A 16,247-nucleotide genomic window follows, 5' to 3' on the forward strand; every position below is an offset into this window, starting at 1 on the left:
TAAAATAGAAACAATCAATGAATATACAATATTGACATTTAAAATAAATAAAATTTCAAAACTAAATGTCTGGTATTTTACTTGAATATTATCTAGCACTTTAAGGAAGACAGAGTACAGTTAGGATTCACAATTATCTCACCACTATTATTGCTAATATTTATTGCACATATACTATGGGCCAGGCACTGTGCCAAACAGTTGACATTTAATGGAACGGACTTATAAGTTAGTTACATCGTGCTCATATCCCCACTTACAGAGGAAGAAACCAAAACTTAGAGAGGCTGCAATTAAGCCAGGTTCGCACAAACACTAAGTAGCAAGGCATGTGAACCAAGGCTGTGCTCAGACCTTGTTCTTAATTCCCACATTCGATCAACATGCCACTGCAGTGAGTAACAAATGAAATCAGGAAAGACAGCAGTTAAAAAAGTGCTAGGCAGACTGACTGTCAGAATCAGGTCTGACAAGAATTCCCTCTGGCAGAGATCAATACATGGTAATATCTTAAGACAGTTTCAAACTCATTTATCTTCTTAATTCTTTCACTTCCCTCACTCCCCTCCACACCTCCCTCTTTACCAGAAGTGATTTTAAGATTTCATGAAATTAAAAGAGTAATTTCTACATTTAAAACAACTGATAAGTCTCTGAAAATTAAAAGTTTTTATGATAATATGTTGTTGTAGTTATCTATTTCTAGAAACAAAGTATCCCTACTGCCTCATGCCCAGTTGTAAGGCAATAATACCTTGCATATACCAGGTATTCAGTAAGTAGGGAATCAATGAAGGGATGAACAAAAGCAATTCCTCAATACATTTACTACTGTAGCATCACCAGGTACACTGAGAGAAACAAATTCTAAGATTCTGGGGTAGTAGTTTTCACTGAGGCCACTACAGGGACTTCAACAGTACTTCTGAGCCTGTTAGAAGAGTGTAAAACCTCATCTCAGCCCTAATGTTTACAATCACAAGGTGAGACAAAAGTGATTTAAAACATTTAGAATGTGATATAAGATAAAATACAATTACGTGCTAAATTCTGACGTTTAACTGTGTTACAGGGGTTAGGGCAAAGGTCACTACTGTTATTATCACACACCCTAAAAGTGTCCTGTGGTCCAGAATTTCAAGAAGAAGTCAACAGTGCCCTCTTAATAACAATCTTCACAAGGACATAGAAATGTTATGGGCTCATTTCTGCATGTCCTACAGATGTCTCCAATTCAAAAGGCCCAAAACTGAACTGAAAGTTCTCAAGCTCGCCAAACCTTTCTTTTCCTATTCGCTATCCTGTTTAATAGTGTCATCAGTCACCCAGTCCTGAAGTTAAAAGTCTACATTATCTTAAATGCTCCTTGTACCCTCAATGCACATATCCAGTCACCCATTAAACCTAATGTAAAAATGTCTTTCATTTGGGACCCCCCCTCCCCCCCCCATCACCGCAGTGGTTCAAACTCTATTAGTACCACCAGTGTTATCGCAGTAGTGATTTTTTTCCTTATCAATAAAACTCCCATAGCAGAATGCTCAGTAAGTGTTGGTTGAGCTGAATTGAACATGTTTTCTAAAATGGAAATCTACTTATATTCAATGCAAGTTTAATTATACATTTTAAGGTTTTGGCTTCTACCAACAGTTGACTTTAGGCTTCAATCTTTTATACTTGTTTAGCAGACTTCAGTCAAAAGTTAAAGCTGTCTTGCTGAACTATGAAAATTATATATAGGATATATTAAATTTTATGAATGGTTAAATATATCCATAACCCTATAATCTATTTAAGGAAGAAACAGAATATATACTGTTGCTTTTTAAAATAAGTCAATTTATATCACTCCATTATGTGCTAGGAAACTTTTTGCATAAGCTCCAACATAATTTATGGCTGCATATGAAAAGAAAAAAATGTTATCTCAACATGTAAACCATGCTCTTAGAAAGAATGATATAATTAACAAAAATTGACATGCATATCCTTATTGTGCCAATATTAACGTCACACTGAATGTATAAAGCACACAGAACCATTTCAAAAGCATTTTCACATTTAACTAAGTTTTTACAGAAATCAAATTAAATATAAAAACAGGAACATCTAACCACAGTATTACTACTCTAACAAACCCTTTTCATAGTTTAATTTGAAGGAAAATAAAAATATCATACAAAGAAACAGAAGTTTAGAAAAATGATTTGGTATATAAAAAATAAACTTGTTAAAAAATAAACAATTCTGGGATGCCTACTATGTGCAAGGTAATAACTGAACCTGATAAAGCTAATTTGTTAACAACTCGTGATTCATCTAAGGGATATAGTGTCTTATCACTTGTGAGGCATGTGGGCAATGAATGTTCAGTGTGGATTCCAGAGGGCTCAGCAATTCCCAGTTAGAATTCTTTTGAGATGCCACATGGGATGAGCTTACTCAGGTCTTTGCACTTGTTTTTTCCTCTGATACCATCTTCTCTCAGATAGTTTCATGGTTCTCTCTCTCACTTCCTTTAGGTCTTTAATCAAATGTCACCATTTCAGTGAAAACTTCTCTGACAACCCTATTTAAAACTGCAGCCTCACTCAACCTTCATTCCTCACTGATCCTGTATCAATGTTTTATAGCACTTATCACCGTCTGACAAAGTAAGTAACATGCAAGAGGACACAGATTTTTGTTTACTGCTGTATCCTGAGAACCTAGAATGATGCTTGTCATAGCAGGTACTCAATGAATGAATGGGTAAATGAATGAGCAAGAACTAGGTCTGAATTCTGGTTCTCAGACTGCCTCTCTCTCTGTGGCCATGAGCAATCTATTTATCTGCTCTAAGACTTGATATCTTCATCTATAAAATGGGGGCAAACATCTACTTTACAGTATTTCAAGGAATACACATATATATGCACATAGGCATATATGTAAATATGTACATATACATATATACATGTAAGTATTTAATTACACACACACACACACACACACACACACCCCATCCTAAAACAGTGCCTAGAATATAGTAGGCAACTCCCAAAGCACAAAGTCCGAATTAAGTAACTGAGTGTCCTAACACAGCACTTGGGACTTTGTTGGAAGAATGTGGGGTAAAATACTCAAATATTTAGGCCCAGAATACCATATAGGCTACTAGAGAAGAACTTGAAACAATGATCAATATAAACACTCAGTTTCTAAACATGGGGCCTGCTGGGAGAAAGGAAGTTTGGGCTCTGGAAGTTGGATGCAAGCCCTCCATTGTTTGAATGAAAGCATGACTAGGGACAGGTAAGCTGCAACTTGAGACACAACGTGCAAGTCCAACAGCCAGCACTGGGTTCTACAGTGTAAGCAGGTTGAAAGCAAGAATTTCTCAGTGTTTGGGAGCCCAGTGGTTAGCAGTGGGCACCAAGTCCTAGAATCAGCTTGAAAGCTCAAGGGAGAATTTTATTACCAATGATATTTCTTACTAAATTTGAAGTGAAATTCAGTAGATAGATTATAATCCTGACCATGCCTTAAAGACCTAATATAGTTTCAAGTCTGCTTTACTATCGTGTTTTAATTTCCTATATTAGAAGTCTCTATTTTCAGAAAATAACCAAAACCAAGAGATAGATTACTAGAAATTCCACAACTTCAAACTCCATTTAAAATTAGAAGCACTGAAGAATAAATTAAATAAACATTTGTAAATATTGTCTGAAAAATAAATTCAATTTAATAAACCAAATATGATTTTGTTAGCAAAATACAAAATAAATTTTAGATTCGAAAACTTTAAAAATTGCTTTATAATTGTAAAGAATACTTTAAAAACGAACCTATTTCAGTGCAGTAAGTGCTATGAAATCAATCTCTTTGTTCTTCTCTTGTCCCTACCACAGAGATCTCACTTCCTATTTTCAGCTGCTATTTTCTGAACACCACGGTAGGCTCCACTGCCCCACAGTGCCTCAAGGATGGCAGTATCTTAGTAACTAACACTGCCATTGATCTCTTACTGAGAAGACCAGTATTTCCTTTCTATACACACATTGACTTGGGCCTAGACTTCCAGGCTTTCAAGAATAAAAAAAAAAGACTTCACAGCTTGTTTATTATTGAGGCAGGAAAAATAAAGGACTTTTTGTCCCAGGTAAACAGTAATTGTAAGTAAAATTAAATTACTAATAAGGGATTTTGAGAGAGTAAAATTAAGTCACACTTGTCTCTTAAAATTGTACTTTTTTCCATTGTACATTTCATTAACTTGAGTTTAATTTCATCTGCTATTCTTATTCTAAACTCCATTACTTACATTTCAACATTAACACAAAATAGATGTGTGTCTATTCTACTCAACTGAATTCAGTTATAATCATTTGCCAAGTAAAAGGAACTTGCAAGAGGAATCTGCATTAAATATACACTTTCTCTAGTTCCTACCGGACCTCCAGCAGATCCTGCTCCGATCTTGCTCTTTACTTGTTTAATTTTTGTAAATGATGTGTAAAATTCATAAAAACCAGATCAATTTTATTCTTTAGGGACCATTATTTAAGGTGACTGCAATAGAGAAAAAACAAATAAAATGCCCACCTAAACTTTACATTCGCCATTCTGATTTTAATGATCAAGAAAGAGGGAAGAATTCATTTTCAGTAATTGTTATTGGTATTGCCTAAAGATACCAGTCTAATACTCTGCGGCTATATCGGAAATGCAGTTCCCCTCACAAGGGAAGTTTCAGAACTTCATAAAGATTAAAGAAATGTTGAAAGTATATATCATAATAAGGAACAAAAAGCGACAAGGAAAAAAAGAAGAATGAGTACAAGTGCTGGTCTAAAGCAAGATGAAGTCAAAGAGCTTTGTAATACTAATAATGCTTTCAACCAGCGGTTCTTATCCTGAGGTCTAAGAGCTAAAGAAGCTTATGAATCACGGAAAGCTATCCGTAAAGGTTTACATCTATGTGTGAGCATATATGCCTCTTTTTAAGGAAGAGGTACGATAGTGTTCATTTGAATTAGCCTTTTAATGGGATTTGTGACCTAAGAGATTAAGAATCACTATCTTTTACTCTTCCTCACCTTTTACTTAACCCATTGTTAATATTATAACAGACAATTCAACTAAGTATTTTTCCTCTGGCTTCTAGAGATCATTTTAAATATTTAAAACAACATAAAATTATTCTTTTATTCATTGGTAGATAGCTATTAATTCTTAATATAAATTTCATAGTTTTAAAATTAATCTAACTTTGAAAAGATAACACTTTTCTCTCCAGTATTTTTAGTACTAAACAGATCCTCTCTTATTGTTGATGGTCTAACTTACTAGTCTGAGTTTTTTAGATAATGCCCATCTAACAAAAATAAATAAATAAATTAAAGTACCAAGCAACATAAAATGAATATCTAAACAAATAGAAGACACTCACATTTATTCTGATTGGCTAAGTATAAGCATAATTTAAGTAGAATGAGGGGAAAAAATGCCATAGATAAGAGGAATTTTCATGAACTTTGTTTTACTAAACTTCTTAATAATTGAATGATATGGGGGAAATCAGAAGTTGGGGGGGTAACCATTAAAAACTAGAATATAAATTCAAGTTCTAAATGGCCCCATCTAAAAGGAACAATCGGAAAGCACTTTCTATATATCAAATAAATAAAATATGATGACAAATTATCCTGAGTTCCCAAAGATTTGTTTGCATTTTTGTCACCCTTACCCATAATTACAGCAGCAACCCAGGAACTGGGCTGACAGTTGCCACTATCTTTTTGTTGTGTGAAATTATTTCCACACTTGAAGGCTGCTAAAAAGACCCAGAAAAATATAAAAAGGGAAAATAGAGTTCAGGAAAATACATATGGAAAGTGAAAGGATAAAAGTTAAATACAACAGAGTAAAACAGATGACACTAATTATTTCTGTTGTTCTCACTTTCTATTTCCAACATGCTTTCTGGCTTCATGTGTTTCAAATTAAATGTGAGCACAATTTCAATGCACCATAATCACCACCATCACCACCAGCAAGAAAAAAATACTTAGAATGGCCAAGAAGCAATTTAATTTATTGAGATGCAATAAAAATACTTTAAGAGAAACCGCAACAAAATAATCTATCATAGGCAAAAACTTCCTGTGCTGTTCAATTAAAATGATAGTAAATTAATTATGCAGATGCTCACCAAAAGGAACCAATTCTAAACATTTATTCAGCACCCAATCCTGGTAAGGATCATGTAAGTGACGATAACAAGAAACAGGAGAAGTAGCATATGGCCTCAAGAAGCTGAAAGAAGAGAGTCAAGGGAGGCCCTGGAGGCTCTGGCAGAGTCTTAGAGCAGCCCTGGGCTTTGGCAAAGTCACAGAGGATGGCTTTGCAGGCACAGAAACCTGGATTTCCTGAGAGCTGAATAGGTTTTCCACAACTGATTCTAAGCAAAGTTATAAGAAACTGGCTTTATAAACTTATTACTTTACATTGAGATAACCCATATCATTCATTTGATGAGACACTGTCTCCTAATTTTAGAATTACAACTAGAACAAATAAAGCCAGATATTCTTAAAGAAAATTTTAATCAAGCTGGGTAGCTGTTTGAGTGTCCTGTGTAGTCATGATCTATTTTGGTTTCATAAAATATTTTGGCTATCCTAACTCAGAATCTCTTCCGTTTTGCCTTTTGGAAGATTTTTCTATACTTATGAAGACCAATTAACTCCTGAAGACCAAAAGATAATTCACTTGAGAATGTTACAGATTTATATATGTAGTCATTACTTCCTAAGGACACAGCCTAGTTCCCTTGAAGTGGGGAAAACAAAATCTTAATCCCTGAGATGAGATATAGGAGACTGTTTTATCAATAAAGTATTTAGAAACTATCACTACTGGCTTTTTTCTGCAGATGGTTAATCTCACCCATATATGTGATAAACTTTCATAAATTTTAGCCTGAAATGATGCCTGCCTTGATTTTATCCCCAGATTCCCATGGTATCTTTCTGTAATTTTCAGTGTACTGAATGAAGTACTGCATTTTCACACAGGAAAAGAATAGCAAATTAAGGTAAAAAACCTATGAGTTGGATCGAGTCATACAAAAACAATGACGACAAACATAATATGGGCAGAAATCACACCACAGCTATCTAGTTCAGTACCATATTTCCACGGGTACCTTCAATAACATTCTTTATAGATCTATGCTTCACTTCATTCTTCAAGAATAATTTACTCATCTATATGCCAGAAACTGTTCAATGTGCTAAGAACACAAAACTGAAAAAGGCAAACACTGTACTTTTGCTTTTAGAGTTTATAATCTAGCTGCAGATAGGGACAAGCCAGTGGACAATGACACCAGGATGACAGGTGTTGATATGGGAGAGTATATGGGGTATTATAGGAGTTCATACATTTCCAGAAGTTCTTGACAATTTATTTTTTCCAAGGAAAGAAAGACCTAATTACACCATCACCACCAACATCATCATTACCACAACCCTCATCATTTATTAGCCACAACTTATTGAATCCATGCTGTATTCCCAGTTCTATTTTAGGAGCCATATTACATCATTTTTCAGCTTTACTACAACTTTGTAAGATAGGTAATACACTTGTGAAAAAGGAAAAAAATAACAATCAGCTGTGACAGAGAGAGAGCAGCTTATAGCTGGGGTGCAACTGGCGCTGGCACACGGACCACACTCTTCCCTATTAAATATGAAAGCATTTACAGTAGTACACCAATATCAGACCAAGTCTGTGACCATGCCAAGTCCACAACCATGACTGAGCACAGACAAAAACAAGAACATCGTGCAAACACAACGGCTTCCATGAAAGGAGCCCCACAGAGAGGCTCACATGGTGAGAAACTGAGGCCCTGTGCCAAGAGACAGCACCCACTACCCCCCTGTGTGAGACATTGTGGAGGCGAGTTCCCCAACCTCAACCAACTTCAGCAACTGCAGCCCCGCCAGCAAGTGGACTGTGAAACCGTGAGACCCTAAGCCAGGTCCATCCGTTCATCTGTTCCTGAATTCCTACCCCACAGAAACTGTGTGAGAGCGTGTTATCAGCAACAGGTCACTTGTAACATTAATATAATTGTCAATGAGTGTGTACTCTTCCAATGAAAACAATTATAAGGGAGGTCGTATAATTAATATTAATACTGTGTTTCCCTTTAATTCTTAGGCTGTTTTCTTCTATTTCTTTGAACATATTTATGATAGCCACTTAAATCCAACATCTGAGCCCAATCAGGATCAGCTCCTATTAACTCATTTTCTCCCCCCTTGGGTCACACTTTCTTTTAATTCTCTGGACACAGCTACTTAAATCCGGCATCAGGGCTCACTTGGAATCAGTTTCCTGAGTATGAGTCATACTTTCCTGTTCCTTTGCACATCTAGTAGTTTTTGGTTGAAAAGCAGAATTGTGGATAATTTATTGTAGTGGATCTATTTTGTTTTTCTAAGGATTTTGTTGTTGTTATTCTACTAAGAAGTGAACTTGCTTGGACTCAGACTGAAATCTATCTCCCCCTCAGCGTGCAGCAGCTGGTGTCTCTGCTTAGTTGCTGATTTATTAGCCTGCCCCCTGAGGGTATCCCTGAGCCTGTGTAGTTCAGCAGGCAGATAAAGATTTGGGTGGATTTGATAGTCAGATTGGGGGGCTCATCCTCTCTGCGGTTACATTTGTTTCCAACGCTCCCCAGCCTAAATTTCCAGTTGCTCTGCCAGCCCTGAATTCTGCCCATTGATACAGAAATTCAATCAGGCTTTCGATTTTTGCCACCCAAGCTGTGTACACAGCTTGGGGAATATACTCTGTCAAAGGTGCAGCAAGTCTGCACATCTTGCCAGGAGCTCTGCCTTTCAAGGGTTCACCATCCCCCTAGTTTCGTCAGTGTTTTTGCTGTATTCTCTTAGTCTCCCGTGCCCACCTGTGCACACGTGTGTGTGTGTTTGGGGGTGGGTGTGGGTGTGTCTATACTTCATCCAGGGTTTTAGCCAGAGTTTATACTCACATCTTAGATCTCAGCCCTTCTGTGGCCCTCCTTCCAGAATGTGCTCCTTAAATTTCCATCTGCTCTCATCTCTGAACTCTGTCGTGGCCATCTTGAGCTGGGAAGAATGTCGTTTTCCACTGCCAGATCTAGGGGGATTTGGAGCACCCCCAGCAAGAAAGTCATAAATTCACAGTTCTTCCCAATCAGTAGCAGTTTTCCAACAGCAAACTCTGCTCATATTTCTGTCCCGCTTTGGTCACCTTCCAGAACCTTCCAATAGTTTTTAATAATCCGGTCAGTGTTTGTCATTGTTACCTGCTGGAGGAACTGCCTGACCTCTTCAAGCAGCCATTACCCGAAGCCCACCCTGGACTATTTTAATAGCCTTATCCTGTCCTCCTGCTTCCACCCTCACCTCCTCCTCCCTCATCTTCTCCACCGAGAAGCCAGGGTCATCCCTCTGAGACATAAATCACACAGCATACCCCCTCATGAAGTCCTTGAAGAGCATTCCATTCCACTCAGAGTAAAAGCCAAGCCCTCAGTATGGTCTGCAAGTCCCACATGACGTTGCCTCAGGCCGCCACTCAAACCTCATCTCTGATCAATCTCACCTGGATGGCTCTGCTGGGCTCCCAGCACACCCAGTATGTTCCCACTTGGTGCCTGCTATTCACCTGGCCTGACACACTCTTCCCTCAGATAGACCATTTTTCACTTTCCCTTCCTGGAAAACGAGTGTGTGTGTGTGTGTGTGTGTGTGTGTGTGCGCGCGTATACAGTTTTCTGGGTATCAACCTTCACTAAAACATAGGCTCCACATACGCAGGGATTTTATTGTGTTCAGTATCATAACAGTAGGGTCCAGAACAGGGCCTGGTAGGTAGAAGGCACTCAGTAAACATTAGTCAAGTGAATGCATGGGTTAAGTGCCGCTCTTTGTTAGGCATTCCGCTTAACCCTTACCATGAATTTACTCACATAACTTTCAGACTGCCCCATCAAGTAGGTACTATAATTATCCCCATTTTATGGATGAGGAACTGAGGCACAAAGAGTTGTAGCCCAAGCTAACCAAACGAGTAAGCGGTGAGGCCAGGACTTGAACCAGGCAGTCTGCAAAGCCCACTGCATTAGTCTGCTCAAGATGCCATACAAAATGCCACTGACTGGGTGGCTTATACGACAGAAATCTGTCACAGTCTGGAAACTGGAAGTGCAAAATCAAAGTGCTGGCAGAGCTAGCTGGTTCCCGGTGAAGCCCCTCTCCTTGGCTTGCAGACAACTGCCTTCTCACTGGGTCCTCACATAGTTTTCCTCTGTGTGCACCCTTCTGGCGTTTCTTCCTCTTCTTATTGGATTAGGGCACCACCCTTTTGACCTCTTTTAACCTTAATTACCTCTTTAAAGACTATCTCCAAACATAGTCACATTGAGGGTTATGGCTTCGAATTATGAATTTGGGGGGGGGGGGGACACAATTCAAACCACAACACCCATAATTTATGCCCTTAAAATACAGTTATTTTCACCATCTTTCCTTTTTAATTGTGGAGAATCAAGATTGTTTTCTCTCTAGTTCTTTTTAGATGAACAGAGGAAAAGAAACTTTCAGGACTCTGACCAGGCCAGAATATGACCTGGCAAGAGAAATCTACTGAAATGGCTACACTGAGGATTTTCAGAAACAACTTGGTCTCATAAAATACCAAATGATTATGCCAAACATATGCTACTGTACTTTCACACACTGTGCATTAACTCAGTGCAGCTCTGGGAACTGTGTTTATTTGTAACTCCTCATATCAAGCTGGCAGAAAACCATACTTCTTGTGAGACCCTAAAGGAAATCCATTTAGGTCTCCTTGCTGCTCCTGGAACACACCACGCCTGCTCCCACATCAGGGCCTCTGCGCTCCCTGTTCTCACTATCTGGAATGCTCTGCCTCCAGATAGCTTCATGACTCAATTTTCTCCTTATTTAGATTTTTTGTCCAGAGTTATTTCCATGAAGTTTTGTTAGGACAACCTATTTACAATTGCAAACATATATTCCTCCTGCCCATCCCCTTATTTACTCCTCTCTTTGCTACTTGATTCTTCTCTGTGGCACTTTAAAAAAATTATTTCTATTCCCTCTAGAATGCAAGCAAGATGAAGATGCGGATTTTTATTTGCTTTATTTACTACTATTTCCCTAGCTCCTAAGAAAGTACTGGCACACAGAAGACACTAAGTAAATGTTCCCTGAATGAATGAATGAATGAACAAACTTCCCCAAGGTCACAGAGCTGGAAGAATTGGAATCTGTACCCTGTCTGACTAAACAGTATAAACATTAAGTGCTAAATTATACTTATAGAGAAACTAACAATTCTTTAATAAGATACAAATCTGGTCAAAGAGCAAAAAATACTCTTCTCTGACACAAACAGTAGACTTCATATAGTAATGGAGAAAATGTCCAAATTTACATAATCTTTACATAAACAAAAATTAATATTCCTTACAAGCATACATTATAAAAAATTCATTATTTTTAATACTGGAGGTGGCAGACCATTTGTACAATTGAATATCTTGTATATAAAATTTGTCAGGGTCAGAGACATTTCAAAGGTGAATAATCTAGTCTAGATTCCATTATTGTTGAATTGACACAAAATTGGTTGTGTTTCCCAAAAGATGTATTTTATTCCTAGCTGAGAGGACAAATAAGTGGCATCATTCATTTATTTATTCATCAAATATTTATCAACCACCTACTCTGACCAGGCACCATTCTAGGCACTAAAGATACAACGGTGAACAAAACAATTCTTACATTCTTGAAGGGGAAACAATAAAAACAAAACAAAAAATAAGAAATGTATCCATGTCATAAAAATATCAGTTTTGATAATAAATGCCCTTTGTAATTCAATCTTAAATAATCCAGAAAAACCTTTATCACAGTGGTAAAGACCTCAGACTCTGTGGAGTCAGATGACCCAGGCTTGCATCTCCATTACAAGCTGTGCACCTAGTAAATTATCTCCTCAACTGGCAATTTCACAAATGGGGAAAACAGAACCCATCTTGCCAGACTAATGTAAATATTAAAAGAGAAAATATGCAAACAAACAATACACTGCAGGGAAAATAGTAAATATCAATTAATCTTATTATTGTTATTATTAGGATATGTAAACAATCTAATTCTTCCATTGTATGAAGCCTAGGCTAAACCCATATGAAAGTCTTGGGCTTCATATTTAATTAGTTTCTTTTACTCTTTAGGAAGCCAGAATGAGTCATTCATTAACTCATTCAACAAATAGTCATTGAGTATTTAATTATGCATGCTAGATATTCTACTAGGTGCTGGAATACAGCAGGACAGACATGATCTTAAACTCTTTTGGAGTTTAAGTTGCCACGTTATCATAGGTATTAGGTATTATGAGAGTGGTGACCCAGCACTGGAGCCTACCCGGCTCTTTGGTGGGGCTAATGGCCGACTCTGGGAGGGCTCACACCCAGGAGTACTTCCCAGAACTTCTGCTGCCAGTGTCCCCGTCCCCACGGTGAGCCACAGCCACCCCCCCGCCTCTGCAGGAGACCCTCCAACACTAGCAGCTACCGGCGGGACCCTCATCCCCCGTTACTTTAGCACTGTGTGTGTAATACTGACCTGTATTACATTCTCAAACACTCGAAAGAATCCTACCACAGCTCATCCATCACGGTGGCCTGAGGCCAGCGTGCGATGGTCACCCAGCGCGGGAAGCCCATGTTTACCAAGGTGTGTACGGAAGGCAGACTGATCTTGGAGTTCACCTTTGATGATCTCATGAGAATAAAAACGTGGCACTTTACCATTAGACAATACTGAGAGTTAGTCCCAAGGAGCATTCTTGCCATGCATGCACAAGGTCCTCAGGTCCTGGATCAGCTGTCCAAAAACATCACCAGGACGGGGCTAACAGATTTCACCGTCAACTACCTCAGGTTGTGTGTAATACTGGAGCCAATGCAGGAACTGATGTCCAGACATAAAACTTACAACCTCCGTCCACCAGACTGCCTGAAGACCTGCTTGTTTCAGAAGTGGCAGCGGATGGTGGCGCCGCCAGAACCCACAAGGCAACCGACAACGAAACAGACAAAAAGAAAAAATTCCACCAGCAGCACCTCCAGCAGCGGCACTGGGAACAATGCCAACAGCACAGGCGGCAAGAAGAAGACGCCAGCTGCCAACCTGCGTCTGTCCAGTCAGGTACCTGGGCTAGGAGCGATCCTGAACTGCAGCCTCAACCCTGGGAGGGATGGAGACCTGTGTCATTCAACAGCAGTGACCCCTTCTGGCCAACTTAAGGAGAAGCATTGAGAGGCCCTGAAGGAGTCACTTCCAGTCCTCCTCACAGGATGTGATGGTGGTAGGAGAGTCAACTCTGATGGGAGGTGAGTTTGGGGACGAGGACGAAAGGCTTATCACTAGATTAGAAAACACGCAGTATGATGCAGCCCACGGCATGGACGGCGAGGAAGACTTCACCAGTTCACCCGCCCTGGGGAACTGCAGCCCATGGAACAGTGAACCTCCCACCACTCAAGAGACCAAATCAGAAAACCCCCCACCCCAAGCTTCCCAGTAAGACTGACCAGCTCCAGAATCCACTGTCCATAGCCCCTGTGAGTTACAATCACTATTGCAGATCCTTACTCACAGCAGAGAAAGGAAGAGACATTAAAACTTTTCCATGCAAATACCTATTTCTAAACCGCAGGGATCTGAGTTTCTTTCTTTTTTTTAATTGAGAGGATCGGTCCAAATAAACTTCCATGACCCCTCCCTGGAGGCCTTCACAGGTAACACAGATACTGGCAGTGATCATAATTAAAATAAGAGCAAAAGCTAGGCTTCTCCTGGCTCGGTTTTAACCACATTTGTTAATTTCATTCCCCCCCCCCCGCCCCACCCAACCATCCAACAAACGCCATATTGTCAATAAACTCTCAGTGCTCAGGATCTCATTCTATGCCGAACCCAACTACAGATAGACTTTTTAATATTGTAAAATATTTTCTGCTTTTTGACTTGCATCTGAGAGTTACTTGTTTCAGTAAAAAAAGAAAAGGAAAAAAATCCACTTTTGGAAAGTAATTTAAATGTACCTTTTTTTTTTCCCCTTCACCTTTTCTTTCATTGGGTAACAGCTAAGAGGGCCCAGCAGGGTAATTTATGGCCGAGCTAATGTCAATTGGTCCTTGATCCTGAGTTGGTTCAGTCGAGCCCGAGTGCTGAAACAAGAAATGTCTTTTTGTCATCAAAGACACCAAGGCTGATTTTTATGTAAAGAAAGGCACTTGGCTCCTTGAGAATGTAGGCGTTTGTAAAATTTCTGTTGATCCAAATATTTTCAAGCCATGTAATCCATTAATTTTGTGAGCAGTTTAATAAATCTGAAACTCTTTTGTGTTTTTTTTTGTTGTATCTGAGTTGACTGTTGTTTCTTTTCATAGTATATTTCCTGTATAATATTTTGTAAAGCCCTAACCTGGTTCTTTTATAGGGACTTTTCTTTGGGAGCAATTCCAGTGTATTTATGTGAAACTTTATTAAAAAACTAATTTTTCCATTTGCATATTAATGCGTTTCTCTATACATGTAAAGACACAGTGGATCCGTGTATTATAAAACAGCTGTATTTTACGTATGCTTTACTGATAAGTGTGCCAATAATAAACTGTGTTAACGACCAAAAAAAAAAAAGTGCCTAACTTTCCAACAATAAACAGTGACTTTAAAGAAACCATTATTTACCAAGATTTATCATAGGAAGGCCCGTTAGTGGTGCTTTGCCTTCAGAGAATGCTCAAGTGAATAAAGTTCACTAGCAAGGGCAAGGTTGGGACCGCCTGGAAACGAAGTAGAAGAAATCCCAGGATCCTGCTGGTGTCTTCCCATCATACTACTTCCAAAATGTACTTGCCTTAAGTAGAATCTAAGTTTCAGTAGTAGATATTTTATAAACAGTTTTCAAAAGAGATAGCAAATATTCCCGGTCTTCACTACTACCATCCCAGCCCACAATCGTCTCATCTCTTCCTTGTATTACTGAAATGGCCTTCTAACTGGCCTCTCAGATTTGCCCTACTAGTCTGTTCTTCAAATAACTATCACAGTTATCTTTTCAAATGTAAAGTATATTAAAGCACTATATTGACTAAATGGTCCAAAGCTTTCTCATCCTACTTCAAACCCAGTATCCTTCCGAGGCCCAGAGGGCCCCGCACGATCCAGCTTTGCCTACTTCCCTGGCCGCACCTGCCACTGCCCGGCACCTGGCTTTAGCCACTCAGGCATCTGAACCTCAACCCGCCCTGCTCTTTCCTGCCCAGGGCCTCCGCAATTCCGTGGGCTTTAAATCCCTTCCTGCGGCTCACTGCAGGCCGGCGCCTTCTCATGCTCATGACCAACCAGGTGAAAGCAGCCTCCTCACACAGTCGCTATCACAGTTGACTGGTTTTATTTTCTTCTTGGCCATAATCACCATTTGAAATGATCTTGATTGTTAGGTGTTGATTTAGCTTCTGCTGTGCTCCACGTGCAATCTATAAGCACTGTTCCCCTCCAGTTAAGAAAATGACTGTTGAATTACTAAATGAAGAAAAGTCCTAGCAATGTTTCTTGCTCTCTTTAAACTGTGGAAATACACAAGCACCCATGGAAGACAGGGGATTCGGGAGGAGCGTCCCGCCGCACGCCGCCAGGAAGCGGAGAAGGGGCTCCGCTCCCTACCAGGCAGCGCATCCTGGCCCCGCCAGTGCCAGCCCCGCCGCGTACCTCTTTCCGCTCGACTTCCGCTACGGGACACCACCCTTCACTGGGCGGGACGTCTCTCCGCCTTCCTGAACGCCCCGCCCACCAGCCATTCACCTGATCCGCTCTCGGCTTCCACCTGGAGGCGCGCCTCCGAGGGCTGGGCCTCCGCCTCCGCCTCCGCCGCCGATCTCAGTGCCGCCAGCACTGTCTCCGGGGGCAAGTCGACCACTTGCTCCCACACGGACTCCGTGTAGAAGTCCACCGTATGTGCACTGGAAATGGACAGGGCTTCCGTCAGGAACCGCAGCAGCCCCTGCAACTTGGCACGCAACGTGGACAGGTCCTGGGTCACCGGGAGCGGCCCAGAAGCCGCCATGACGCCCACCCTCCCGGGCTGTAGGTGGC

General features: G+C 39.9%; 1 protein-coding gene and 1 pseudogene across 3 annotated transcripts in view; one reads left to right on the forward strand and one right to left on the reverse strand.

Annotated features, from left to right (window-relative positions):
• The window catches only part of METTL25 (methyltransferase like 25), a 256,001-nt gene extending 239,783 nt beyond the window's left edge, over nt 1–16,218 (reverse strand). For all 3 annotated transcript variants that reach the window (XM_057556528.1, XM_007194949.3, XM_007194950.3), the window contains exon 1: nt 15,957–16,218. In XM_057556528.1, the coding sequence (XP_057412511.1) occupies nt 15,957–16,218 (262 nt within the window). The remainder of the gene's footprint in view (nt 1–15,956) is intronic.
• Nucleotides 12,768–13,671, forward strand: LOC103015272 (LIM domain-binding protein 2-like; annotated as a pseudogene).
• Nucleotides 16,219–16,247: the final 29 nt, after the last annotated feature.

The sequence above is a fragment of the Balaenoptera acutorostrata genome, chromosome 11, assembly GCF_949987535.1.
Source record: "Balaenoptera acutorostrata chromosome 11, mBalAcu1.1, whole genome shotgun sequence".
NCBI classification, from domain to species: Eukaryota; Metazoa; Chordata; class Mammalia; order Artiodactyla; family Balaenopteridae; genus Balaenoptera; species Balaenoptera acutorostrata.